The sequence below is a fragment of the Ahaetulla prasina genome, chromosome 10 (assembly GCF_028640845.1).
Source record: "Ahaetulla prasina isolate Xishuangbanna chromosome 10, ASM2864084v1, whole genome shotgun sequence".
Classification (NCBI taxonomy): Eukaryota; Metazoa; Chordata; class Lepidosauria; order Squamata; family Colubridae; genus Ahaetulla; species Ahaetulla prasina.
The window spans coordinates 26060111-26087414 of record NC_080548.1 but is presented as its reverse complement, the minus strand read 5'-3'; the positions used below and the strand labels follow the sequence as shown (position 1 = coordinate 26087414).

The 27304-nt window shown below is 42.9% G+C and overlaps 2 protein-coding genes across 6 annotated transcripts; both read left to right on the top strand.

Annotated features, from left to right (window-relative positions):
• The first annotated feature begins 615 nt into the window (after positions 1-615).
• On the top strand, positions 616-12497 carry LOC131204374 (chemerin-like receptor 1). 4 transcript variants are annotated; one of them, XM_058195595.1, is made up of 4 exons: positions 616-1140; positions 4933-5992; positions 6191-6267; positions 11412-12497. In XM_058195595.1, the coding sequence occupies exons 2-4, from the start codon at positions 4949-4951 to the stop codon at positions 11482-11484; spliced, it is 1194 nt and encodes a 397-aa protein (XP_058051578.1). In that variant the 5' UTR covers positions 616-1140; positions 4933-4948; the 3' UTR covers positions 11485-12497. The 4 variants fall into 4 exon arrangements, with proteins under 4 accessions (XP_058051578.1, XP_058051579.1, XP_058051580.1 ...); XM_058195596.1 differs by having other exon boundaries at positions 8674-12497; XM_058195597.1 differs by lacking the exon at positions 6191-6267.
• Positions 12498-19182: 6685 nt separating this feature from the next.
• LOC131204379 (chemerin-like receptor 1) lies at positions 19183-26905 on the top strand. Of its 2 annotated transcripts, none has more exons than XM_058195611.1 (2): positions 19183-19285; positions 24403-26902. In XM_058195611.1, the coding sequence occupies exon 2, from the start codon at positions 24443-24445 to the stop codon at positions 25472-25474; it is 1032 nt and encodes a 343-aa protein (XP_058051594.1). In that variant the 5' UTR covers positions 19183-19285; positions 24403-24442; the 3' UTR covers positions 25475-26902. The 2 variants fall into 2 exon arrangements, with proteins under 2 accessions (XP_058051594.1, XP_058051593.1); XM_058195610.1 differs by lacking the exon at positions 19183-19285 and adding an exon at positions 20738-20808 and having other exon boundaries at positions 24403-26905.
• Positions 26906-27304: the final 399 nt, after the last annotated feature.

Genomic DNA, 27304 nt, shown 5'->3' with positions numbered 1-27304 from the left:
CTATTGATCTACTTGCATTTGCCTGCTTTCAGACTGCTAGGAAGACCTAAAATGGTGGTAGTCTCAAAGGTGCTTTTTCAAAAGGCAGCTGGACTGTTTTTTCCCTGAGCAGGAAGAAGAAGAAGATGTTTTGCTTCTCATCCAAAAAGCTTGGACTGAAGTCAGAACTGAAGAAGCTTCTTGGATGAGAAGCAAAACAACTCCCTCTTCCACCCACTCTGTAATGCCTTGGTAAGACCACACTTAGAATATAATATGGAGATTCTCAGTCATCCAGGTCATGGTTGTCTCAAAGGTGCTTTTTCAAGAGGCAATTGGGCTTTCTGGTTTTTCTTTGAAGACTTTCGCTTCTCATCCAAGACGCATCTTCTCCTTCTCCTTCTCCTTCTCCTTCTCCTTCTCCTTCTCCTTCTCCTTCTCCTTCTCCTTCTCCTTCTCCTTCTCTCCTCCTCCTCCTTCTCCATCTCCTTCTCCTCCTTCTCCTTCTCTTTTTCCTCCTTCTCCTTCTCCTTCCCTTTTTCCTCCTCCTTCTTCTCCTTCTCCTTCTCCTTCTTTCCCCTCTCCCCACCTCTTCCTCTGGGAAAAAATGGTCCAGTTGCCTTTTGAAAAAGCACCTTTGAGACAACCATGACCTGGATGACTGAGAATCTCCACAGTCTCTAAATCCTGAGAGGTCGCCACAGAGAAATTACTTCCTGGCAGTAACCTGTCCTCTCTTCAACATGCTTTCTTTTCTGAAACAATTTAATCTGTTTGGATATCATTGTCTGTTGCTGGCCGGTGAGACTTTTGGAGTTAAGCAGGATGCCTTGGGAATGAAGACTGATACAGCCTGCTCCTCGTTGGCCCAAGGGTTAAAGAATTAAACCTGCCCACAGCTTCTCTGCCAACTTTCTGCAGGAGTGTCCCAAAATGAGCAACGTTCTGTGGGACAGTGGCTGTTCCTTCTAGCCACACATCCGGACTCTCCATCATTCTAAAAACAAAAACAAAAATGCAGACAGCCAACCCGTGAACCTCCCTGCTTCACAGTAAGTTCTCCAGCCATCGGAGGGCACAACGGATCGCTTGGAATTAGAGGTTCGGAGAGTGAAGAAGCCAGGAAAAGATCAAAACACTCGAGAAGGCGCCAGCTGCAAGGTAAGACTCTCTTAATTCTCTTTTCCCAGCACGGCCACTCAATAAGAATGTATATAGTGGTGGATTCTGTTTGTCTTGCTCTTCTCAGATCTGGAGGAAGGATACAGCTGCTTTGTTTTTACTTCCATATTAACTCTGCAGGTTAGGCTAGGTTAAGGATGCTAGACAGCAGTGGGTTTCAGATTAGGTTGCTACCGGTTTGCCACACATGTGGACGCTCGTGTAGCGCACGTGTGCACCCGGTTCGTGCGTGCGCATGCCTTCCATGCATGCGCCCAGGTTTTGGCGCATGTGCTTTGCCCACACCCATGCCTTCTGCACATGTGCGTGGCCTCAAAAACGTGCCTAAATAGGATGGCATAGAGCTGGAGTGGGTAGGTGGGCCCACCTGCGATTTCCGCCAACAGTTTGGGCGAACCGGTCCGAACCGGCTGATGCTAGAGGCAATGAAGATCCACTGAATTCCCTAACCCAGGGGTCTGCAAACTTGGCTCTTTTAAGACTTGTGGATTTCAACTCCCAGAGTTCCTCAGCCAGCTTTTTCTACTTGCATTTTTTTGCTGGCTGAGGAACTCTGGGAGTTGAAATCCACAAGTCTTAAAAGAGCCAAGTTTGCAGACCCCTGCCCTAACCCATTGGGGGTTATTTGACCCCCAGTTTTCTGGATTGAACTTCCAGCTACAATACGTTTTTTTAAAAATTTTATAAAAAAACTCTTCTGCAACAAGCGAGCGGGATGTTAACGGATGCCGACGTCCATGTTGGAATTCCGTGAGCAAAGGTGGAAGATACCAAAGAATGTAGGCTTTTGAAAATTGAACCTTCGGTGGAAGGCAAATAAGAGGTTAGGAAAGGCACAAGGCTTTAATCCAACCTTACATATAATAATTAAGAGGGGGAAAAAAATCAGCCAGGAATAGAATGTGACCGCCATAAACGCCGTACAAGTCCCCAGTTCTGTGATGGTTATTGCGCTGGAATAGTGTCCCACAATCTTGGCTGTCTTAAGGTAGTTAACCCTTAAGTCTATGGAGATTCTCAGTCATCCAGGTTATGGTTGTCCCAAAGGCGCTTTTTCAAGAGGCAACTGGACTTCCTTGGTTTTTCTCTGAAGACGTTTTGCTTCTCATCCAGGAAGCTTCTTCATTCTTTGCCATTCAGTCAGAGCTGAAGAAGCTTCTTGGATGAGAAGCGAAACCACTTCAAAGAAAAACCAGAAAATCCAGTTGCCTCTTGAAAAAGGTGACTAAGGCTTATTTTTATTTGTTTTGTACCCCGCCTTTATTATTATTTTTTTTTGCTATAAATAATGAAAGTTCTGCTATTATATACATTATTATTATTATTATTATTATTATTATTATTATTATTATTATTATTATTATTATTATTATTATTAATTTGATTTTTATACCGCCCTTCTCCCGAAGGACTCAGGGCGGTGTACAGGCAAAATAAAACAAACAATACAAAGTACAATTTAAAATGCGATTTAAAAAACTTATTTAAATTAGCCTGGAAATTTAAAATTTACCATACATTAAAAACCCCATTTAAAATTGATAAAAATTTGACATTAAAATTCAATTCAAGCCAGCCCCGCGCGGATGAAAAGATGTGTCTTCAGTTCGCGGCGGAAAGTCCGAAGGTCAGGTATTTGGCGTAAACCCGGGGGAAGCTCGTTCCAGAGTGTGGGAGCCCCCACAGAGAAGGCCCTTCCCCTGGGGGCCGCCAGCCGACATGGTTTGGCGGACGGCACCCTGAGAAGTCCCTCTCTGTGAGAGCGTATAATAGCAGAACACCACATTCAGCGTCAATTGAAGGGCGAAATAGATGCTCCAGAGATGATGAATGATTTTAAGTTCGGGAAAGTTAAAATGCTAACCAGCATTACCTCTCTCGATTAAAAGTATGTTGATCTGCTGCCATCTTGTGGCTGACTATTGCACTGCAAGACTTGTATTACTGTGTTTAAGCTTTCTTCCAGGAAATCTCTTTATCAAGAAGGCATTTTGGAATGTGGGAAGACTATCAGATTTTGATGCAGATATTTAAGGAATATTCCACTTTAGAACTAAACATTCCAAGTGCCCTAACTAACTAACTAACTAACTAAGTAACTAACTAAGTAGTCGAAGACTACTTCAGCTTCAATCGCAACAATACACGAGCACACAATAGATTTAAGCTTAATGTGAACCGCTCCAATCTTGATTGCAGAAAATATGACTTCAGTAACAGAGTTGTTAATGCTTGGAACACACTACCTGATTCTGTGGTCTCTTCTCAAAATCCCAAAAGCTTCAACCAAAAACTGCCTACTATTGACCTCACCCCATTCCTAAGAGGTCTGTACGAGGCGTGCATAAGAGCACAAACATGCCTACCGCTCCTGTCCTATTGTTTTCTTTCATTATATCCAATTAATATAATTATTGCATGCTTATGCTTATATATATGCTCATATATTGTATAGTTATTTCATACTTATGCTTATTTATTTATTTATTTATTTATTTATATTTATTTATTTATTAGATTTTTATACCGCCCTTCTCCCGAAGGACTCAGGGTGGTTCACAGCCATAATAAAAATAGAACAATATACAACTAAAACAAAGATTAAAAAACTTGTTATATATCGGCTAAAATTTAAAAACAATATACCATTAAAATTAAACTCTCTAAAATTTATAAAATTATAAAATTTAAATATATATATATATATATATGTTTTCTGATGTTTTCGCAGGTGTTTGTATGTAGGTCTTTGGTTATTCGGGTTTTCTCCTGCGTAAAATTAGAAGTGTCTTGGCGACGTTTCGACGAAGTCTCATTCGTCATCTTCAGGCTTCAGCTTCGTGCTTCTGGGAGCAATCCCAGAAGCACGAAGCTGAAGCCTAAAGATGACGAATGAGACTTTGTCGAAACGTCGCCAAGACACTTCCAATTTTACGCAGGAGAAAACCCGAATAACCAAAGACCTATATATATATATATATATTGTGTGACAAATATATGTGGAGCTGGGCTGCGCTGGGCTGAGAGAGGGTGATTGATCCAGCCAGGTGTCATGCCTAAGACAGGACTAGAACTCACCATCTCCTAGTGATTGGCCCAAAATCATCCAGTTGGCTTTCATACCTAAGGTGGGACTAGAATTCACAGTCTCCTGCTGATTGGCCCAAACTCATCCAGCTGGCTTTCATGCCTAAGGCGGGACCAGAACTCAGAGTTTGCTGGTTTCTAGCCTAATAAAACATTCAGTCTTATTTTATAGCAGGATCCTGGGGTAGCTGCATAGTTTAAAAGGTTGGTCAAATAGCCAAAGGTTCATTTTGCATCATCAACTTGGTGTGAAGTGATATTTCCATCTTCTACCTTACAGGTGCATGCATTTCTTTCATCAGACATAGAATAGAATAGAATAACAGAGTTGGAAGGGACCTTGGAGGTCTTCTAGTCCAACCCCCTGCCCAGGCAGTAAACTCTACACCATTTCAGACAGATGGTTATCCAACATTTTCTTTAAAATTTCCAGTGTTGGAGCACCCACAACTTCTGGAGGCAAGTTGTTCCACTGGTTAATTGTTCTGATTGTCAGGAAATTTCTCCTTAGTTCTAGGTTGCTTCTCTCCTTGATTAGTTTCCACCCATTGCTTCTTCTCCTGCTTTCAGGTGCTTTGGAGAACAGCTTGACTCCCTCTTTTTTGTGGCAGCCCCTGAGATATTAGAACACTGCTAACATGTCTCCCCTAGTCCTTCTTTTCATTTCCTATTTCCTTCCAACAGATTCTTTTCTACCAAAATGGCTGCCAACACCACCTTTCCAGAAAGCCTATATGAAGATTATGAGGACTATCCTGATGTACAGGAGAACGGAAGCCTCCGCAACTCGATGCACGTACTCTCCATGGTGATCTACAGCGTCGCCTTCTTGTTAGGGGTGGCTGGAAACAGCCTGGTCATTTTTATCACTGGCTTCCACATGAAGAGGACCGTGAATGCTGTCTGGTTCCTCAACTTGGCCATCGCCGATCTGGTCTTTACTTCCTTCCTCCCGTTGAGCGTGGCCTACATAGCCCTGGGCTTCCATTGGCCCTTTGGGAAGCTGCTGTGTAAACTCATCAGCACGGTGGCCTTCCTCAATATGTTCTCCAGCGTCTTTCTCCTCACCGTCATCAGCATGGACCGCTGCGTCTCCGTCATGTGTCCCGTCTGGGCCCAGAACCATCGGACGCCTCGACTGGCTTCTCTGGTGGCTCTGGGCATTTGGATAGCCGCCTTGGCTCTCAGTTCTCCCTATTTTGTCTTCCGGGATCTGAAAGGCTCTCCTGTGGAAGAGAACGTCACTCACTGTTACAACAACTTTGCCTTATCCGAAAGTTTCCAGTCAGAGGAGATGGTTAAGCTGGGAGAACACCGCGCCCAAGTCTTGGTGTTGACCCGTTTTGTGGCCGGGTTCTTGGTGCCGTTCATCATCATTCTTATTTGCTACAGCATTATCACGGTCAGGCTGAAGGGGACTCGGCTCACCCGCTCGAATAGGCCCTTCAAGATCATGGTGGCCGTGGTCGTAGCCTTCTTTATCTGCTGGTTCCCTTACCATGTCTTTTCCTTCTTGGAAATGTCAGCTGCCAGGGTGACACCTGGACTACAGACCTTTCTGGTGGTGGGGATACCCTTAGCTTCAAGCCTGGCGTATCTCAACAGCTGCCTGAACCCTTTCCTGTATGTCTTTGTGGGGCAGGACTTCCGGGAGAAGCTACGGACGTCCATTTTGGCTGCACTTGAGAGCGCTTTCAGTGAGACCACAGGGCAGACCTTAACCAAGAGCAAATCCAGTGCGGAGGTAGAGTGTCACACCCTTTAAAAAAGAACCGGGGCGGTGTGGGGGGGGGCCAATTTCAAGCTTGTGGGATCTCTCTGTCTCCCTTGTTGATCTTTGGGGATTGTTCTCACCTCGGCTTCCTTAAAAAGCACGAAGCAAAGTCTTGGTCCCGGCAAACCCCCTTTTATTTACACAGCTGTGAATTCCTTTCATTCACAGTCAGCAAGGCTCGTCCAGACAGTCTTTCAGAGGAATATTGATCAACACAGACCTTATCTCGCTTGGAAAGCTGCCAGGTAACTAGTTGCCAAATGGAGGGCAAGGCAAAGCTTGGCACAGAGTCTCTTAGAATCACGAACAGAACTTTCCATTCTTGAAACGAAGGAACAAATGAATTGTTTCCTGCAAAAGCCCACTTCCTGTTCGCTCCTCTTTTGTTTCCTATGGGAGGGGCCCAATCACCTCCAAGGTATGGCTTTACTCCCAAGTCGACCTTGCTTTCTGAGTTGTTCTTGTCTTCTGGAAGCTCTGTGCATGCACCCACTGGGAACAGGCTCCAGCTGTTCCTCTGCCTCACTGCAGTCTATCTCCCTCTCTGCCTCTGACGCAGAGCCCTTGTCCGAGCTTTCCCCAGCCCCCAGGACAGGCCCATGTTCCTCCCCAACATCCTCACTGTCCGACTCTGCTGCCAGCTCTGCTGGCTCCCGGCGGACCACAACAGAGATCCACTAATCAAAGATAACCGGAGGATAATGGTTTGGGATTGTGGTGTGTTTGCAAAATGAAGGAGTTGTAAACATTCATTCATTGTTCTGAATCTTGGAAAGCAGTTTTTTCTAGATATGTACACCTAGAGGGTGTATATACGCAACGCACAACATTTATGTTTATTTCTGCCTATACAGATAGTCCTCGATTGATAATAGTTCATTTAGTGACTGTTCAAAGTTATAACGTCACTGAAAAGTATGACCCATTTTGCACACTTATGACCATTGTCTGACCATGTGACCATGACTCATGGTCACATGATTTACATTCAGAGACTGGACAACTGACTCACATTTATGACGGTTGCAGTGTCCCAGAGCAGGTGGGGGGGGCCTCCAACCTTGGCAACTTTAAGACTTGTGGACTTCAACTCCCAGAATTTGCTGGCTGAGGAACTCTGAGGAACTCTGGGAGTTGAAGTCCACAAGTCTTAAAGTTGCCAAGGTTGGAGGCCCCTGTCCCAGAGGCATGTGATCGACATTTGCGACTTTCTGACAAGCAAGCGGGGGGGGGGGAGTTAGATTCACTTCACATCCATGTTACTACTTTATAAACCGCCGTGATTCACTTAACAAACATGGCAAGAAAAGTCGTAAAACGAGGCAACCCTCAGAAAACAAATTTCTCACTTAGCAACATAAATTTGGGCCTCTGTTGTGGCTGTAAGTTGAGGACTACCTGTAACAACCAACCAACCATGCTTAAGTATCCATTTTAAAAGATAGAATTGTACTATCAGACACCGATTGAATACGAGCCATCAAGTTGGTATCAACTCCGGGCAACCACGTAGGTAGACCTTCTTCATGATGTTTTGTCCAGATCCTGGTCCTTCAGGTCTTCCAATAGTGTACCCCCCACCACGGAGTCCATCTTCCTCGCTTTTGGTCATCTTCTCCTCTTTCCTTCCACGTTGCTCAACATCATATACCTTTATATACTATATAACCTTTCTGTATGATAGTTACATATATTGTTGTGACAAAATAAATAAATAAATAAATAAATCATGGATTTGTCAAAGGAGTTAGCTCTTCCCATGATGATTGTAAAAGAGGATATGTGCAATAAGTTTCTCATGGGGACAATTAAACGTTCTGGGATCCATTGTCCTAAGGACATATAACTGTCTGGTTTGGTTCTGCAACCCAACAAGACAGACACAGACTTCAGAGGATAATTAGAACGGCAGAAAATACAATGGCTACCAACCTGCCTTCCATGGAGGACCTGCATACTGCACGAATCAAAAAGAGGGCTAGGAAAATATTTACAGACCCCTCGCATCCTGGACATAAACTGTTTCAACTCCTACCCTCAAAATGATGCTATAGAGCTCTGCACACCAGAACAACTAGACACAAGGAGAGTTTTTCCCCAAACGCTATCACACTGCTAAACAAATAATTCCCTCAACACTGTCAAACTATTACTAAATCTGCACTACTATTAATCTTCTCATCGTTCCCATCACCCATCTCCTTCCACTTGTGACTGCATGACTGTAACTTTGTTGCTTGTATCCTTACGATTTATATTGATATTGTTTCCTGATTGCTTATTTGTACCCTATGACCATCATTAAGTGTTGTACCTCATGATTTTTAATGAACATATTTTTTCTTTTATGTACACTGAGAGCATATGCACCAAGACAAATTCCTTGTGTCTCCAATCACACTTGGCCAACAAAAAATTCTATTCTATTCTATTCTATTCTATTCTATTCTATTCTATTCTATTCTATTCTATTCTATTCTATTCTATTCTATTCTATTCTATCCTATCCTATCCTATCCTATCCTATCCTATCCTATCCTATCCTATCCTATCCTATCCTATTCTATTCTATTCTATTCTATTCTATTCTATTCTACCCTAGTCAACACAATCAAGGTCCTTTATGTGTGTGTGTGTGTATGTTTTCGTAGGTTTTCTAGGAGCATGAAGCAGTAAACACCAGCCTGAAGATGACGAATGAGACTTCGTCGAAACGTCGCCAAGAGACTTCCAATTTTACACGGGAGAAAACCTGAACAACAAAAGACCTACATATATATTATATATATAACATACTTGACTGCCTTTAGGCTTTCTCAGTTATTCAGCACACACTAGCAGTAACGTCTCTGGTTCCTCTGCCTTTTCAAAAATGAGCTTGAACATCTGGTCTCTTCCATTCCATGTAGAGCTTTAATCTGCATTAGATGAGCTCAAGCATTATTGTACTAGCGTGTGAAATGAAGGACACAGAAATAATTTGCAGATTCGGTGAAGTCTCCCATCTTTGGTATTAGAATATAGATTGATGTTTTCCAGTTTGTTGGTCACTGAGTCATGGTGATCCAAAATTGTTGCATAGTTTTATTAGATTTTCTTTTCTTTTTTTTTCTTTTTGTACTGATTTTCGGTATACGTCTTTCATCTTTATCTTCTTTGAATCAGTTACTGTAAGCTCTTTGGTATCCTCTGACATACCAATTTGAGGTTGGAACGACCTTCTGGGTTTGGAAACGTTTGGAAGACTTCCCTTGGTTTTCAATGACTGCTTCTATTTTTGATGCCTTTAATCCTGCTGCTAATTTAACAGCTATTCCACATTTAGTCTGGTTTCTTCTGTTTCTTGGTCTTTGATAATCTGTTTTTGCATTCGTCCTTAACAACTTGAAACAACTGATTTCATTCCAAAGTTCCTTTAATTCCTTGTTAATGGCTTCAGGATTTCAAACTGGATTTCTGATGTTCTTCTTGAAAATGTATAATATTTATTAGCAATAGCACTTAGACTTAACATTTTAGACTTCTTCAGCACTCTCTGAGCGGTTTTACAAAGTCAGCACATTGCCTTTAACAATCTGGGTCCTCAGTTTAGTGATCTCGGAAGGTCGTCTTTGAGCGGGTCAAGATCAAACTCCATTTGTTCCAGAACGGTATAGGGTCTCCTGCTTGGAGAGAAAATTGGATTTGAGGACCTCTAAGGTCCCTTCCAACTCTGTTGTTCTGTAATTCCGTAAAAACTGTTGATTGTATTTGACAATCAGGGGCCTCTGTGGCTCAGACTGGTAAGACAGTCTGTTATTTATCTGCACTACTATTAATCTTCTCATAGTTCCCATCACCAATCTCTTTCCACTTATGACTGTATGACTATAACTTTGTTGCTGGCAATCCTTATGATTTATATTGATATATTGACCATCAATTGTGTTGTAAATGTTGTACCTTGATGAACGTATCTTTTCTTTTATGTACACTGAGAGCATATGCACCAAGACAAATTCCTTGTGTGTCCAATCACACTTGGCCAATAAAATTCTATTGAATTCTATTCTATTAACACAGCTGCTTGCAATTACTGCAGGTTCTAGTCCCACCAGGCCCAAGGTTGACTCAGCCTTCCATCCTTTATAAGGTAGGTAAAATGAGGACCCAGATTGTTGGGGGCAATAAGTTGACTTTGTATATAAATATACAAATAGGATACAAATAGGATGAAGACTATTGCTAACATAGTGTAAGCCACCCTGAGTCTTCGGAGAAGGGCGGGATATAAATGCAAATTAAAAAAAAAAGGATCTTGCTTTCCCCTTACAAATAGTACTTCTGTTTTTCAAATTTCATAAATATCCTAACTTCCTTCTTTGGCTCAGGAAGCGATCTCTATTGAAACTTTGATAATACACAGTTGTGTTGAAAAACAATGGCTTCTTCCAAATACCGGGGTCATATTGTCATATGTGGTGGACATGTCCCAAAGCCAAAAAAAAAAAAAAAATACTGGAAGAAAATACGCATGTGGTTGGAAATTATGACAAAACAACACATCGATTTGAAACCTGAGACATTCTTGTTGGGCCTGTGTTCCAGGAAACTATCATAAGGGTAACACATATTTAATCTTACAGCAGCCAGGATTGTATATGCACAATACTGGAGAAATCCAGAAACCCCTACAGATGATATTATAATTAAAAAAATTCTGGAATAGAAGAAATAGATTTAAAACCTGAACTGTTCCTATTGGGTATCTTACCAGAGAAATTTAGTAAAGAAAATATATATTTGATTGTACATGTAATAACTGCAGCGAGGATAATATTTGCGCAAAGATGGAAAGCAGAGAAAATCCCTACAGAGGAAGAAGTAATTAAGAAAATATTGGATTGTGCGAAAATGAATAGATTGACTTTGACAATTAAGGAAAGAGAGGAATCGGAATACTTTAAGATATGGGGGCAATTTTACTGTTGGTTAGAGAAGAAATATATATAGGACAATGTTGTAATTAAATATGTGAAGAAGAAAGAGGAGGAGATGGATAAATGTATTAATACTAAAGCAAGAAACGTGGGAGAAATGTTACACTAAATGAAATGATAATATTAAGAAATGATAAATATTGGAGGAGTAAGAAGAGGACACAAAAGATGTACTCAGAGGATACACTGAATGATTGATTATGTATTGTATATTTGTTTGTCTATAAAATAAAAAAAAGTGTTAGAAACCGGAAGGAAAGGGCCTACTTTGAAGTGTAGATGTCACCTAATCTGTGGGAAATTGAAATATTTAGCCACAGGAAATATTGGGCTGCCAAAACGTTGCCTTAATTTCATTGTAGGGCCTACTCTGAGGTTTATTTGCTGTCTCTTCTCTCCTTTGGTTGCAGAATGGAGGATGTTGTTAGTGAGAAGAGGAATGTAAGAAGAGTCTTGATGAGTCAAATAAAAAAACTAAACTGACTGCCTTATTTCTTCTGTTGGCCCACCAGATTGCTCCAAGAAGCTCACAAGTAAAACTCAAAGACCACATCTTGTACCCCTGAGGCAAGGGACTGAGGCAAAACCTCTGTCCCTTGAAGTTTTTAAGTCCTCATTACTCTCTTCCCTCTTTTTCTCTAATCCAGTGGTTCTCAACCTTTATAGTGCTGCGACCCCTTTAATACAATTCCCCACAATGTGGCGATCCCAACCGCAGAAGGGGGGAAAAAGCGGCAAACTGTTTTTTTTAAATTTATCGCGCCTGAAGCCGTATTGGCTAGCGATCTGAACTGCTTGTGATTGCCTTGAGGACGGAGGCATTAAAGCGGAGACTCCTCCCCTATTAAGTTTATCGCGCCTGAAGCCAGATTAGGCTAGCGATTGGGAGTGATTGCAGCCGGCTTGAGAGGGAGACATCGGAGCAAAGATTTCTCTCTTTTTTAATTCATCGCGCCTGAAGCCGAATTCGGCTAGCGATTTGAAGAGCCTGCAGCTGGCTTGTGGAGTCAACCATTGGAGCGCGATTCTTCGACTCGCAAGTATACTCCCCATATTTCCGATGGTCTTAGGCGACCCCTGGCAAATTGTCATTCGACCCCCAACGGGGTCGCGACCCACAGGTTGAGAACCGCTGCTCTAATTCCCTTCATTGTCCTAGCTGTCAATGACTACTTCAGCTTCAACCACAACAATACACGAGCACACAATAAATACAAACTCAAGGTAAACAGCTCCAAACTCGATTGCAGAAAATACGACTTCAGCAACAGAGTGGTCAATGCCTGGAATGCACTACCTGACTCTGTGGTTTCTTTCCCAAATCCCCACAACTTTAGATTGTCTACTGTTGACCTCACACCATTCCTTAGATGTCTGTAAGGGGTGTGCATAAGAGCACCAGCATGCCTACCGTCCCTGTCCTAATGTTCCCTTTAATTGTATTCATTTTATGTATTCAATTCATGCTTATACTTATATATATTATCTAGTATGTACTCGACAAATAAATAAATAAAATAAAATAAATAAAATAAATTGACAAGGCATTGTCTCAATTTAGGGCTTAGGTTGTGTTGAGAGGTTAGTTTGTCCTGTCTTCAACCTTTTTCTAGCTGCTTTATCTGGCTCCTGATAATTATTATTGCTAAGGGTTTGCTACCAGTGAAATATATTAGCATCCAAGCTGGATTTACTGAGATTCACATTTCTGTTTTCCCCCCCTTTTGAGTCACCTATGCTTACGGGAGATTTTATAGAAGCAGCTGTAAACAGACACTCTCTCTCTCTCTCCCTCCCTCCCTCTCTCTCTCTCTCCCTCTCTCTCCTTCTCTCTCTTCCCCTCTCTCCCCCTCTCATCCTTAGTGTTTTTGAAGCTTGGTTGTTTTTTGCGGATGTTTCATTGCCCAACTAGATAACACCACTGCACAGTGCACTGATGATGTTACCTAGATGGGTAATGAAATGTCTATAAGAAAACAGCCAAGTTCAGAGAACACCAATGACCCAACAGTTCAACCCTGATTCAAATTTTCCTTCCTTCCTTCCTTCCTTCCTTCCTTCCTTCCTTCCTTCCTTCCTTCCTTCCTTCCTCCCTCCCTCCCTCCCTCCCTCCCTCCCTCCCTCCATCCGAAATTTCATACATGGATTAGCTCAATCTGACTGCTCCTAAAACAGCTTTTCCAACCAAGAGTTCCAAATTTTGTCTCCCTAATTTCCAGATCAGAGGGCCAAAGATCACATTGCAACCAAGGGTGTGAGCTGGGATAGGCAACCTTAAACTAAATGGGTAGATTACAATTCACCTTTTGCCTATTCTTCTACGGACCCAGAGGTGGTATTCAGCTGGTTCAGACTGGTATGGGCGAGCCAGTAGCGGAGATTGCGGGTGGGCCCACCCCGCCCACCGGCCGTGACGCTATGCCGTCCTATTTTTTTTTATTATTATTATTATTATTATTATTATTATTATTATTATTATTATTATTATTATTATTATTATTATTAATCATATTTGTATACCGCCCTATCTCCCTAGGGACTCAGGGCGGTTCACAGGCGAATAAAAAGGTACATATAAATACAGAATAAAATAGCAGTTAAAAAGCTTATTCTACATGGCCCAATTTTTTAAAAACAATATAAATAATAAAACCCATTAAAACCAATATAAAATTTAAAATCTAATCCAGTCCCGCGCAGATGAATAGATGTGTTTTAAGCTCGCGATGGAAGGTTCGGAGGTCCGGAAGTTGACGAAGTCCTGGGGGGAGTTCGTTCCAGAGGGTGGGAGCCCCCACAGAGAAGGCCCTTCCCCTGGGTGTCGCCAGACGGCACTGCCTAGCTGACGGCACCCTGAGGAGTCCCTCTCTGTGAGAGCGCACGGGTCGGTGAGAGGTATTCGGTCGCAGCAGGCGGTCCCGTAAATAACCCGGCCCTATGCCATGGAGCGCTTTAAAGATAGTTACCTAGACCTTGAAGTGCACCCGGAAGGCCACAGGCAGCCAGTGCAGTCTGCGCAGGAGAGATGTCACATGGGAGCCACGAGGGGCTCCCTCTATCACCCGCGCAGCCGCATTCTGAACTAACTGAAGCCTCCGGATGCCCCTCAAGGGGAGCCCCATGTAGAGAGCATTGCAGTAATCCAGACGAGATGTCACGAGGGCGTGAGTGACCGTGCATAGGGCATCCCGGTCTAGAAAGGGGCGCAACTGGCGAACCAGGCGAACCTGGTAAAAAGCTCTCCTGGAGACGGCCGTCAAATGATCTTCAAAAGACAGCCGTTCATCCAGGAGGACGCCCAAGTTGCGCACCCTCTCCATCGGGGCCAATGACTCGCCCCCAACAGTCAGCCGTGGACTCAGCTGACTGTACTGGGATGCCGGCATCCACAGCCACTCTTTCTTGGAGGGATTGAGCTTGAGCCTGTTTCTCCCCATCCAGACCCGTACGGCTTCCAAACACCGGGACAGCACTTCGATAGCTTCGAAGCCACGTTTTTGAGGCTATGCACATGCGCAGAAAGTGCAGAAGGGGCGAACTGGTGGTAACAATTTCTGAAACCCACCTCTGTATGGACCCTTAGGGAGAAAAAAAGTTGCTGCTAATAGTGCAGGGTCTCTATCCCAAACTATGCCAGTTAATCAACAGTGGTAAATTCCACTTGATTGTAACATTTTTTTTTTTTTTTTGCATCCGACATGTGAGAGCACCAGAAAAATAAACTGCTGATGTCATCGCTTCAAAATAGCCTGCTCTTATTTGTAAAAAGCTGAAATTCACAGTTTCCTCTTGCCGGCAAATCTGCTAGAGTTGTCATAATTTGGTGTGGATGGGAAATTACACAAAGTGATATGACTAACTTCAGGATGATGTGCCTCCGTCTGAAATATTGCACACACGTTTCCAGATTGCAAATAGGGATGTATGCAACAACAAGCAAAAATTTCCAGATGAACCATGCTATTCTATTCTCTTACTCAAAAGGAAGCCACAGGGGGACTCATGACACCTTAAACCAAGCTAGTTTTGTGTGTGTGTGTGTGTGTGTGTGCTCTCACACACACATATATACACACACACACACACAAAAGCACTTGTAAGAACTGCAATGTCTGAGATGAATAACCTCCGGGAAGAGTAAAGACATCAGCCTCACAATCGAATGAGTTAACATTAGTTAAGGCAAGTTAACTAATGAAGTTAACTTGCCTTAACTAATTTAACAAGTTAGTAGATTCGTTAAGGCAAGAATTTTTCCAACGGCTACTTACGGCTGTGAAATTTGGACTCTGAAAAAGACACAGAGGAGAAGGGTAGTGTTGTGTCTGCACCCCCCCGAGCCTGGCCTCCTGCCAGAAAGTGACTTGGAGCCGGGCCTGCTGCCAGAAAGTGACTTGGAAAGTGAGGGGGAAGGGCCGTCAGGACTTATCTCGGAAGCACTGGCTTCCCTGGCTCAGCTCCAGGAGCCAGAGGCAGGCCAAGTGGACAAGATAACGAGGCCTCCGTCCCCTGACTCTTTCCCCCCCAGGCCACACCTTCAGACCCAGCTGATGGCAATCAGGCTTGGTTGGACCCTAGGTTTCGTAGGCAGGAGAGAACAACAGAAGCAGGGGTGGGGCAGGCCTAGGAAGTGCTGAGTCATGGAGCCACACCCCACAGGATATAAAGGCAGTGAGTACTGCTGTGTCTCTTCATAGTAGGCAAATCAACTGATTAACTAAGAGCTAAAGTTTGTTCCTGAGTGACTCACCAGTGTCGAGGGCGATATCAGAGAACTTGCAGACGTTCGCTATTCTGCTGCCAGAGCTGATAGTGCCAGCTAATTAAGCCATCACTCGGATGGAGGCAAAGGAGGACAGAACAGGTTGGGCTCCTTAAATTGGGATTCTGGAGATGATTATTATGCATACCATAGACCAGGTGGTCTCCCACCTTTCTGGCTTTGGGGTCAGTGGTGCGGGTAGCAAGGGGTGGGTGGGAAGAGGGGATAGTTCCACTCAAGAGTGTGCTCACCGCATGCCCATGTGGGACTGTGTGCACAAATGTGCTTGCCTGCCACTTGCATAGTCCGGTTTTGAATGGGCCATGGCCCAATACCGGGCTGTGGCCCAGGGCTGGGGGACCCTGTTGTAGACTGCAAAAATAACAAGGAAGTCCTAGACCCGTCATGGTGAACCTATGGCACGCATGGCCAAAGTGGCACATGGAGCAATGTCACCTGGCACGTGCTGCATCACCCATTACTCTTCTGGGTTTCTGGTGCATATGCGCATGTGATGATCAGCTGGGCATTGTGTGTTGGCAGTGCTGGAAACTGGAAGAACTAGTCTTCCGTTTTCTGGCATGAGCATGTGTGCCAGCCAGCTGATCGGCACACACGCATTGTTGTGTCTGCACCCCCCCGAGCCTGGCCCCCTCCCAGAAAGTGACTTGGAAAGTGAGGGGGAAGGGTCATCAGGACTTACCTAGGGAGCACCAGCTTCCCTGGCTCAGCTCCAGGAGCCAGAGGCAGGCCAGGTGGAGGAGATAACGAGGCCTCCGTCCCCTGACTCTTTCCCCCCCCAGGCCATGCCTCCAGACCCAGCTGATGGCAATCAGGCCTGGCTGGACCCTAGGTTTCGTAAGCAGGAGAGACGGGAACAACAGAAGCAGGGGTGGGGTAGGCCTAGGAAGTGCTGAGTCATGGAGCCACACCCTACAGGATATAAAAGCAGCAAGGGCTGCTATGCCTCTTCGTAGCAGGCAAATCAGCTGCTTGACTAGAGCTGAAGTATTGTTTGTTGACTCATCAGCATCAAGGGAGATAACAGAGACACTTGGCAGACACTCGCTAGTTTGCTGTCAGAGCTGATAGTGCCGGCTAATTAAGCCATCGCTCAGACTGAGGTGAGGGGGACAGAACTTTAAGACTTGTGGACTTCGACTCCCAGAGTTCCTCAACCAGCAAAGCAAAGTCCACAAGTCTTAAAGTTGCCAAGGTTGGAGACCCCTGGTTTAGGGAATTTCAAACACTTTACAGACAGCTTATGCAGTAATGTAATAATACTTTTGTCAACCCTGAAGTGGGTTTCCAGCCTCAGAGTTTCAGGGAATATATTACTTGGGACCTTGACAATTTTCTTCTGCTGTTAACCACAGTGTTTTCCACCATGCCTTCTAAGCGCCCATCAAATTACATGTTCTGTAGAAATTTTAGGATGATATGTAGCAGAGGTCAAATATATGTCAGGCATAGCCATTTCTCTGTGTGGTTAGGTTTTTTTTGGGATGATCTGTTTTACTGGAAGAAGAAAGAAGAAGCAAAAAGGAGAAGGAAGGAGAAGAAAGAAGGAGGAGGAAGAAAGAGGAGAAGGAAGAGAAAGAGAAAGGAAGAAAAAAGAAAGAAAGAGAAGTAAGTAAGAAAAGAAAGAGAGAGAGAGAGAGAAAGAAAGGAAGGAAGGAAGGAGGGAAGGGAAAGAAAGAAAGAAAGAAAGAAAGAAAGAAAGAAAGAAAGAAAGAAAGAAAGAAAGAAAGAAAGAAAGAAAATTTTGTTATAGACCAATTTCCTTAGAACTTGATATGGTGGTTCCTGAGCATCAGGTTTATTGACAATACCTTGGAAAAAAGTACTACACTCAACTCAACATGTCTTGGCTGGATCTCATAAAGGTCCCCAACACTTCACAGCATTCTAGAAAGGTTTCTTTGCGTACCTTAAAGAAGCCACTAAAATACATGAACATCAACGTGAAAACAGAATTCCTCTTTAATGTCTGTCGATTCTGATTTATTTATTTTTTATTTATTTTATTTGCATTTATATCCCGCCCTTCTCCGAAGACTCAGGGCAGCTTACACTATGTCAAGCAATAGTCTTCATCCATTTGTATATTTATATACAAAGTCAACTTATTGCCCCCAACAATCTGGGTCCTCATTTTACCTACCTTATAAAGGATGGAAGGCTGAGTCAACCTTGGGCCTGGTGGGACTTGAACCTGCATTAATTGCAAGCAGTTGCTGTTAATAACAGACTGTCTTAGCAGTCTGAGACACCAGAGGCACCAGATGTTTCCATCTCCTGCCCTTCCTATGCTTTAATGGACTGTTTGCCTTAACGCTTCTCATCTTTGAAACTGAGCATGTCAGGATTCCAAGTCATAAATCCATTGCAAGCAAGACTCCGAGGCACTCGAGTTCCTCCAAGATTACATTTATTGGAAATAACCTATTGGCATATATCTGGTGAAAACCGGCTCTGAAACTCCCATGTTTTTACTTTAATGAGGTGAAAACCATGGGAATTTCAGAACCGTTTTTTCTACTTTTTCAAAACAATCGGTCACATTGTCTAAACATTGTGCAGTGCGACATCTGGGTGGCCTCACTCCTCCTTCCTCCGACCAGGTTTGAGAATGTCCTTGCTCAGTGGTGGGATTCAAGTAATTTAACAACCGGTTCTCTGCCCTAATGATTTCTTCCAACAACCAGTTTGCCAAACTGCTCAGAAAGTTAACAACCGGTTCTCCCAAAGTGGTGCGAACTGCCTGAATCCCACCATTGTCCTTGCTTCCCAAGAGAAAATATTTTGTTTTGGCTACAAAAATCCCTCTCTCTCTCAAGCCCTTTCTCCCTGACCCTTAGCTCCAGTGTGGCAACACTGAAGCAGACAAAATGGCTTTGGTCAAGATAGCTTTATGGTTGATAGAGCGGCTGTTGATTGTTGGCATAACTGATATTTCTGTCCTAAGAAACGCTGGTGGTTGTTCTTTTTTTTTTAAAAAAAACCAACAACTCTCGTAATTCTGATCAATGGAACACATTCCATTCTTCGGCATGACCTGAGCATAACTCATAAAATCATCTGCTACAATGTCCTTCCTGTTGAAGACTACTTCAGCTTCAATCGCAACACTACAAGAGCACACAATAGATTTAAACTTAAAGTGAACCGCTCCAATCTTGATTGTAGAAAATATGACTTCAGTAACAGAGTTGTTAATGCCTGGAATGCACTCCCTGACTCTGTAGTTTCTTAAAATTTAAAAGAAAAACCCACCATTTTTAAAATGGATGAGCTACCTTTTAATGGCTAATGCTTGGAACCTTTTAGCGCCAAAATCTTTCAAAGACAGCAAAATTTTGCTTGTGATGAAGCAATAGGAAAACCTCCAAGGGGTGGAGAAAAATGAACGACTACTTTCTGTTTGCACCCATCTAGCATCAGTTCTGTTTTCTGGCTTGTTATCAGAAAAACATATCTCCCAGGAGGAAACAAAGCAACTGGGCACTTCTTTACCTTAAGGTGAGAAATATTTCTTTTTATGTGATTTTTATTAGAATAGAATAGGATTTTATTGGCCAAGTGTGATTGGACACACAAGGAATTTGTCTTGGTGCATATGCTCTCTGTGTACATAAAAGAAAAGATACGTTCATCAAGGTACAACATTTACAACACAAATGATGGTCAATATATCAATATAAATCATAGGGATTGCCAGCAAGTTTGTTACTTTTTTTTTTTTTTAAAGGAAAATAAAAAGTAAGACGAGCGAATATAAAGGAAGAAAAAGGAAGAATTCAAAGGGAAAGTGCGAGAAAGAAGGGAAAGTACAGGAAAATGGAAAAGAAAGAATGACAACACAAAAAAGTTGCTTTTCGTCTTCTTTATAGCAGTTATAATGATAAATTTGCCTTTTACTTTGTGGTTATAGCATGACTTTTTATGAATCTATCCTAAAACATAAAACATAAGTTCATATTTTTTTTCCTATTTTATGCGAAGACCCAGTAAGGGGTTTTTCTGTCCTCAATCCATGTAGAAGTAGTCTCTTCTCTAATCAAAGAAGTTAATGTAGCCATCTCAGCAAGTTCCATCATTTTTACCCAATCTTTCTATCTTTGTATGGACAATAATCTTGAGGCACTTAACATGCAAAACAACAAAATTCCATGACCGAGGTAACAGAATAACAGAGTTGGAAGGGACTCTGGAGGTCTTCTAATCCAACCACCTGCTCATGCAGGAAACCTTCTATCACTTCAGACAAATGGTTGTCCAATCTCTTCTTAAAAACTTCCAGTGTTGAAGCACCCACAACTTCTGGTGGAAAATCGTTCCACTGAATAATTGTTTTCAGTGTCAGGAAATTTCTTCTTGGTTCTAGATTGGTTCTCTCCTTGATGAGTTTCCATCCATTGTTTCTTGTCCTGCTTTCAAGTTCTTTGGAGAATAGCGTGATTGCCTCTTCTTTGTGGAAGCCCCTCAAATATAGGAACACTGCTATCATGTCACCCCTAGTCCTTCTTTTCTCTACACTGGACATTTCCAATTCCTGCAAACTTTCTTTATATGTTTTAGACTTCAGTCCCTTTCTGGGGTGAAGGATGGTTAAATGTTTTCCTTTAGAACTGGGGTCTTAGAAGATAACTTGGAGTGTCATAGCACTAGAGAAAAAAGAGAGACCATCAACTTAAATCACTAAATGCAAACGGATTTCACACAACGTTTTTCAGGAAGGTAGAGAAACCACATCTCAGCTGTGGTTCTCTGCTAACAAGAGGATAATTTTTGCACACAATTCTGTGAACTGGTTGCATCAGTTGTATCCACAGGCTATTCTATTCAAGGTGGAATCCCTGATTTAAAGGTAAAAGCAAAGATTCCCCTCGCACATATGTGCTAGTCGTTCCTGACTCTAGGGGGCGGTGCTCATCTCCGTTTCAAAGCCGAAGAGCCAGCACTGTCCGAAGACATCTCTGTGATCATGTGGCCAGCATGACTAAACCAAAGGCGCACGGAATGCTGTTACCTTCCCACCAAAGGTAGTCCCTATTTTTTATACTTGCATTTTTTACGGGCTTTCGAATTGCTAGGTTGGCAGAAGCTGGGATGAGTAACAGGAGCTCACCCCGTTACACGGCACTAGGGATTCGAACCGCTGAACTGCCGACCTTTCGATCGACAAGCTCAGCGTCTTAGCCACTGAGCCACCACTTCCCTTATCCCTGATCTAGAAATGCCTTAAAAGCCAACATTCCACGAGCTAGGAAATATAGCCAGTGTTCTGATGACCCAGGACATGTTTACCAGATTGTATAGACCTTGGTTGGATGAAGAATAGTTCCAAGTGTGACAAGATTTGGAGAGGTAGAATGAGTAGTGTTGTTTTGGCTACACTTGTTCTTTCTCATGCCTTTAATTTCTTAATTGGATTAGATTGGGTCTTAATTAGATTGGTCTTTTCTTTGGTCTTTCTTATTCCTCTTTTGTGCTCTGCATGACCAAAACATTTTAAAAAATTAAATCTCAGATATAGCAATAGCACTCAGACTTAAACTGTATATCGCTCCATAGTGCTTTGCAGCGTGGTTTAGAACGTTAGTAAATCCCCACCCCCACCCCTGACAATCTGATCCTCGTTTTACCAAACTCTGAATTAACCTTGATATAAGTTTTCCAAGTTCCAAAACGTTGACTATCTTCCCTGGATGTGTCTTCTTCTCCTTCTCCTTTTCCTCTTCGCAGCTCTTAGAGAAAGAAACTTTGGAAGGACCTATTCCTGATGGGTCAAGCAGTTAAAAGCGACCCCTGGAAATTTATATTTGTATTTATTTATTTCGTCAAGCATGTATTTTATGACAGATACAAGTGTAAACATAATTATAAATACATGTAAAGGATATGAATAAAAGGAAACATTAGGACAGGGATGGTAGGCACGCTGGTGCGCTTATGCACACCCCTTACAGACCTCTTAGGAATGGGGTGAGGTCAACAGTAGACAATATAAGGTTAAAGTTTTGGGGATTTGGGGAAGAAACCACAGAGTCAGGTCGTGCATTCCAGGCATTGACAACTCTGTTACTGAAGTAGTATTTTCTGCAGTCTAGTTTGGATCGGTTTACCATGAGTTTGTATTTATTGTCTGTTCTTGTATTGTTTTGGTTGAAGCTGAAGTAATCATTGGCTGGTAGGACATTGTAGCATATATTCCGACTTGCAATGATTCTGTCAGGTAGCTTTACAATCAAGTAGAATTTGTTCGTCTGGTTCTGTTTCCTGTCCATTTTACCTGGAGGGCTGATAGGTGATGCTTGTGTTTGTTCAGCCTCACGTGACTTTTTGGGCTTTGTGCGTTTTCTTAGCTGTCGGGGGTGGGGTGGGGAGAGTTCCTCTGTCCCCCATTTTTGTTTGATGCTTTTAAAAAACAAGTGTTGCAACAAGATGGTTGCTGGCATTGAAAAGATTTCTCAACTTCCTTCCTGTTCAGCTCTTTCCTGTATGAAGGGAAATGTAGAAGACAGGAAAACATTATTTCCTGTCTTGGCTAAGACCCCCCCTGCACCCACCCATGTATCCTGCCTTGACTTCATCCTGCATAATTTCATTCTATGACCTCCCTTATCTTGGCAAGGTTGCCCTGGTTGACTTTGGATGTAAAGAAACTGACTAAAGAAGGGACGTCTTGATATTGAGAAAGACTCTGAGGAAATCTCTTTGACTAATGGCCGTCACGTTTCCACAAGCAGGAAACGGGAAGGAAGAAGGAAGAAGAAGATGAGGAGGAGGAGGAGGAGGGAGGGAGGGACGGAGGGAGGGGGATTGGACTCAAAGGCCTTTAAGGTCTTTTAGTCCAATCCCCTGCTCAAGCAGGAGACCCCACACCATGAAATGTATAGAAACGTCTCCTGCTTGAGCAGAGGGTTGGATTAGAAGACCTCCAAGGTCTCTTCAAATTCTGTTATTTGATAGGACGATCAAATACATAACAAGCCCCACTATATTTAAACTTATTGGTTGACAAATCCACCACCAATCAAAATGGGGTGGGGGACTTGGAGCAACTGGTTTTCTGCTGATGGTTTTTTCCCCTTAAAATATTTTTGTGTGTAAGTATGTGTGTGTACATTTATATACGTATGTGTGCATATATACATACATAACATAACATAACATAACATCAGAGTTGGAAGGGACCTTGGAGGCCTTCTAGTCCAACCCCCTGCCCAGGCAGGAAACCCTACACCATCTCAGTCAGATGGTTATCCAACATTTTCTTAAAAATTTCCAGTGTTGGAGCATTCACAACTTCTGAAGGCAAGTCGTTCCACTTATTAATTGTTCTAACTGTCAGGAAATTTCTCCTTAGTTCTAAGTTGCTTCTTTCTTTGACCAGTTTCCACCCATTGCTTCTTGTTCTACCCTCAGGTGCTTTGGTGAACAGCCTGACTCCCTCTTCTTTGTGGCAGCCCCTGAGATATTGGAACACAGCTATCATGTCTCCCCTAGTCCTTCTTTTTGTTAAACTAGACATACCCAGTTCCTGCAACCGTTCTTCATATGTTTTATCCTCCAGTCCCCTCATCATCTTTGTTGCTCTTCTCTGCACTCTTTCTAGAGTCTCCACATCTTTTTTACATCGTGGCGACCAAAACTGGATGCAATATTCCAAGTGTGGCCTTACCAAGGCATTATAAAGTGGCACTAACACTTCACGTGATCTTGATTCTATCCCTCTGTTTATGCAGCCCAGAACTGTGTTGGCTTTTTTAACAGCTGCTGCACACTGCTGGCTCATATCTAAATGGTACATTCATATCTAAATGGTACATACATAAGAGAAAGACCCCCTTTTCATGTAATAATTTTTTTAAAAAATCTAAATCTGTTTTTAAAATCTTCCCAAACTCCAGCTATTAGGTGTGACCTGCAACAATAAAAAATAGCATGTTGTTATTTTTATAGTGCACATTGTCACATGAGGCAAGTAGATTCCACAAAAAATTGCTTTCTTGGAAATATTATATTGGCAACATATCTGGTGAAAACCAACTCTGAAGTCTCCGCAGTTTTCACCTAATTAAATGTAAAAGTGTTGCTACTTTCTCAAAACGATCAGTCACATGGTCCAATCCAGTGGTGAAATCCATTTTTTTTACTACCGGTTCTGTGGGCGTGTCTTGGTGGGTGTGGTGTGGCTTGGTGGGTGTGGGAGGGGAAGGATACTGCAAAATCCCCATTCCCACCCTACTCTGGGGCCAGGCAGAGGTGCTTTTTGCTAGTTCTCATAACTACTCAAAATTTCTGCTACCAGTTCTCCGAACTGTTCAAAATTTCCGCTACTGGTTCTCCAGAACCTGTCAGAACCTGCTGGATTTCACCCCTGGTCCAATCATGGTGCGGGCTGGCAGCTGGGTAGCATCTCTCCGCCTTCCTCCAACCAGGTGTGAGAGTGTCCTTGGTTCCCAAGAGAAAATATTTTGTTTTGGCTACAGATTCCCCTCTATCTCAAATCCCCCTCCCTATCCCTCGGCTCCAGTGTGGCAACACTGAAACCGGTTCAAAATGGCTTTGGTCAGGTCAACTTCAGGGTTGACGCACATCAGCTCACCCATTCCTGTGTTTTTTGCTTTTAGGAAAAGGAGCAACGTCCATCGGCCTCTATCAGAAGAAGAAATGAGCAACACCACTCTGGAAAATTCAGGCTTTAATAACTCTATGGGGGATGCATATTATGATGATGACGACCCAATCTATAACCTGGAAAGAGCAATGCACATTATCTCCATGGTGATCTACAGCCTTGCGTTTGTGCTGGGGGTCCTTGGCAACGGGCTGGTCATCTTCGTCACCGGCTTCCGAATGAAGAAGACGGTCAACACGGTCTGGTTTCTCAACTTGGCCATTGCGGACTTCGCCTTCACTTTCTTCCTTCCCCTGAGCGTCGCTTATTTAGCCCTGAGGTTCCACTGGCCCTTTGGCGGGTTCTTGTGCAAAGTCAACAGCACCCTGGCCTTCGTCAACCTCTATGCCAGTGTTTATCTCCTCATGGTCATCAGCATTGACCGTTGCATTTCTGTCTGGTATCCCGTCTGGGCTCAGAATCACCGAACACCTCGGTTGGCTTCTTTTGTAGCTTTGGGTGTGTGGATCCTGGCCTTGGTGTTGTCTTCTCCAATGATGTATTTCAGGCAAACAGCATCATTCGAAGGATTCGAGGACCATATTAACTGCTACACCAATTATGGGAACCCAGAGATTCGAAGAATCAGACATCATGCAATTATCATCACCCGGTTTGTCTTTGCCTTCGTCATTCCCTTCACTGTCATTCTTGTCTGCTACGGGGCGATTGTCTTGAAACTGAGACGCAATCAATTGTCTCAATCTAACAAACCCTTTCAGGTCATCACTGCAGTGATTGTTGCTTTTTTTGTCTGCTGGTTCCCTTATCACCTTTTTACTTTCTTTGAGTTAAAAGGACATTCAGAGGTGCTGAGGATCGGTGTTCCCTTGGTAACAAGCTTGGCTTTCGTCAATAGCTGCCTCAACCCCATTTTATACGTCTTCATGGGCCAGGATTTCAAAAAGAGGCTGAGACAGTCTCTCTTTTCTGTATTTGAGAATGCCTTTACTGAAGAGAACAGCCAGACTGTATCAACTGTTAAGACTAAATCTTCAGTGGAGACCCTGTCCCAGATGCTCTGAGTCCTGCTGAGATCTTGGTTCTCAAAAACCCTCCCCATGCTCTTCTGAATCTGCTTTGCATGGCTCAATTGCCCCATCAGCTGAAGAGGTTCCTTGCTTTGAGGTTTCATTATCTGAGGAACTTCTGAAGAACCCATCAAAAAGACCTTGACTATGTGGCTCAGGGGCTAGGACGTTGTGGCTCAGGGGCTAGGACGTTGAGCTTGTCGATTGAAAGGTCGGCAGTTCAGTGGTTGGAATCCCTAGTGCTGCCATGTAACTGGGTGAGCTCCCATTACTTGTCCCAGCTTCTGCCAACCTAGTAGTTCGAAAGCATGTAAAAAAGTAGAAAAAATAGGGACCACCTTTGGTGGGAAGGTAACAGCATTCCGTGCGCCTTTGGCATTGAGTCATGGCGGCCACGTGACCACGGAGACGTCTTTGGACAGCTCTGGCTCTTCGGCTTTGAAACGGAGATGAGCACTGCCCCCTAGAGTCGGCAACGACTAGCACGTATGTGCGAGGGGAACCTTTACCTTTATGTGTCAGATTGGTCTAACAAGTGGCAACTTCAAATCTCAATCAACAAATGCTCTGTCTTGCACATTGGCAAAAAAATAATAATCAAAACATAAGATACAAATTAGATGGACATGACCTTATAGATGACCCTCACTCTGTCAAGGACCTTGGAGTACTCAATTCTAAAGATCTAAGTGCCAGAGTCCACTGTAACAATATTGTCAAAAAGGCACTAAGAGTTGTTAACCTAATCTTGAGTAGCTTCTTCTCTGGTAATATTGTACTACTAACTAGAGCATACAAAACATTTGCTAGACCAATTCTTGAATACAGCTCATCTGTCTGGAACCCGCACTGCATATCGGACATAAATACAATCGAGAGAGTCCAGAGATATTTCACAAGAAGAGTCCTCCACTCCTCTGCTCAGAATAAAATACCTTATGCCACCAAACTCCAAATTTTGGGCTTAGACAACTTAGAACTACGCCGACTTCAATCTGACCTAAGCATAGTACATAAAATTATCTACCACAATGTCCTACCTGTAGTCAATGACTACTTCAGCTTCAACCACAACAATACACGAGCAAATAATAGATACAAACTCAAGGTTTGTATCGCTCCAAACTTGATTGCAGAAAATTATGACTTCAGTAACAGAGTGGTCAATGCCTGGACTGCACTCCCTAACTCTGTAGTTTCTTCCCCAAACCCCCAAAAGTTTAAGGTTAAACTGTCTACTGTTGACCTCGCCCCATTCCTAAGAGGTCTGTAAGGGGCATGCATAAGAGTCCCTGCGTGCCTACCGTCCCTGTCCTAATATTCCTTTTTTATTTACTCTTTTCATGTATCCAAATTATGTTTATACTTTTACCTGTTATCTTATATATGATTGACAAATAAATAAATAATAATATATAAAAAAAACCAGACCGGATGTAGAAATGGTACCTTTGCAATAGTGGCGAATATCTGTAGTTCGGGGTGTAGGATGAGGATGAAAGTTCATTCTCTGAGCTTGTGGGTTGTTTTTCCGAACATTTCATTACCAGGCTAGGTAACATCTGCAGTGGAGTTTAGGGAATGGCAGCTTCCCATGTAGCTGATAAAGTTGTTCCCTTAATGCATTTCTGTAATCCTCATCTGTATGCGTTTTCATGAAAATGGTGGATTTCAGCTAAAACCATTTGCAATCTGATAATCCACATAAATAAAAATTACTATCTTTTAAAATAAGTTAGGAAGCATGAAAGGAGCACCTTACTTGCTCTCCCACATCCATGTATTTCTCATGTTCAAAAATATCCTTTCATCTAATTTCTTCCA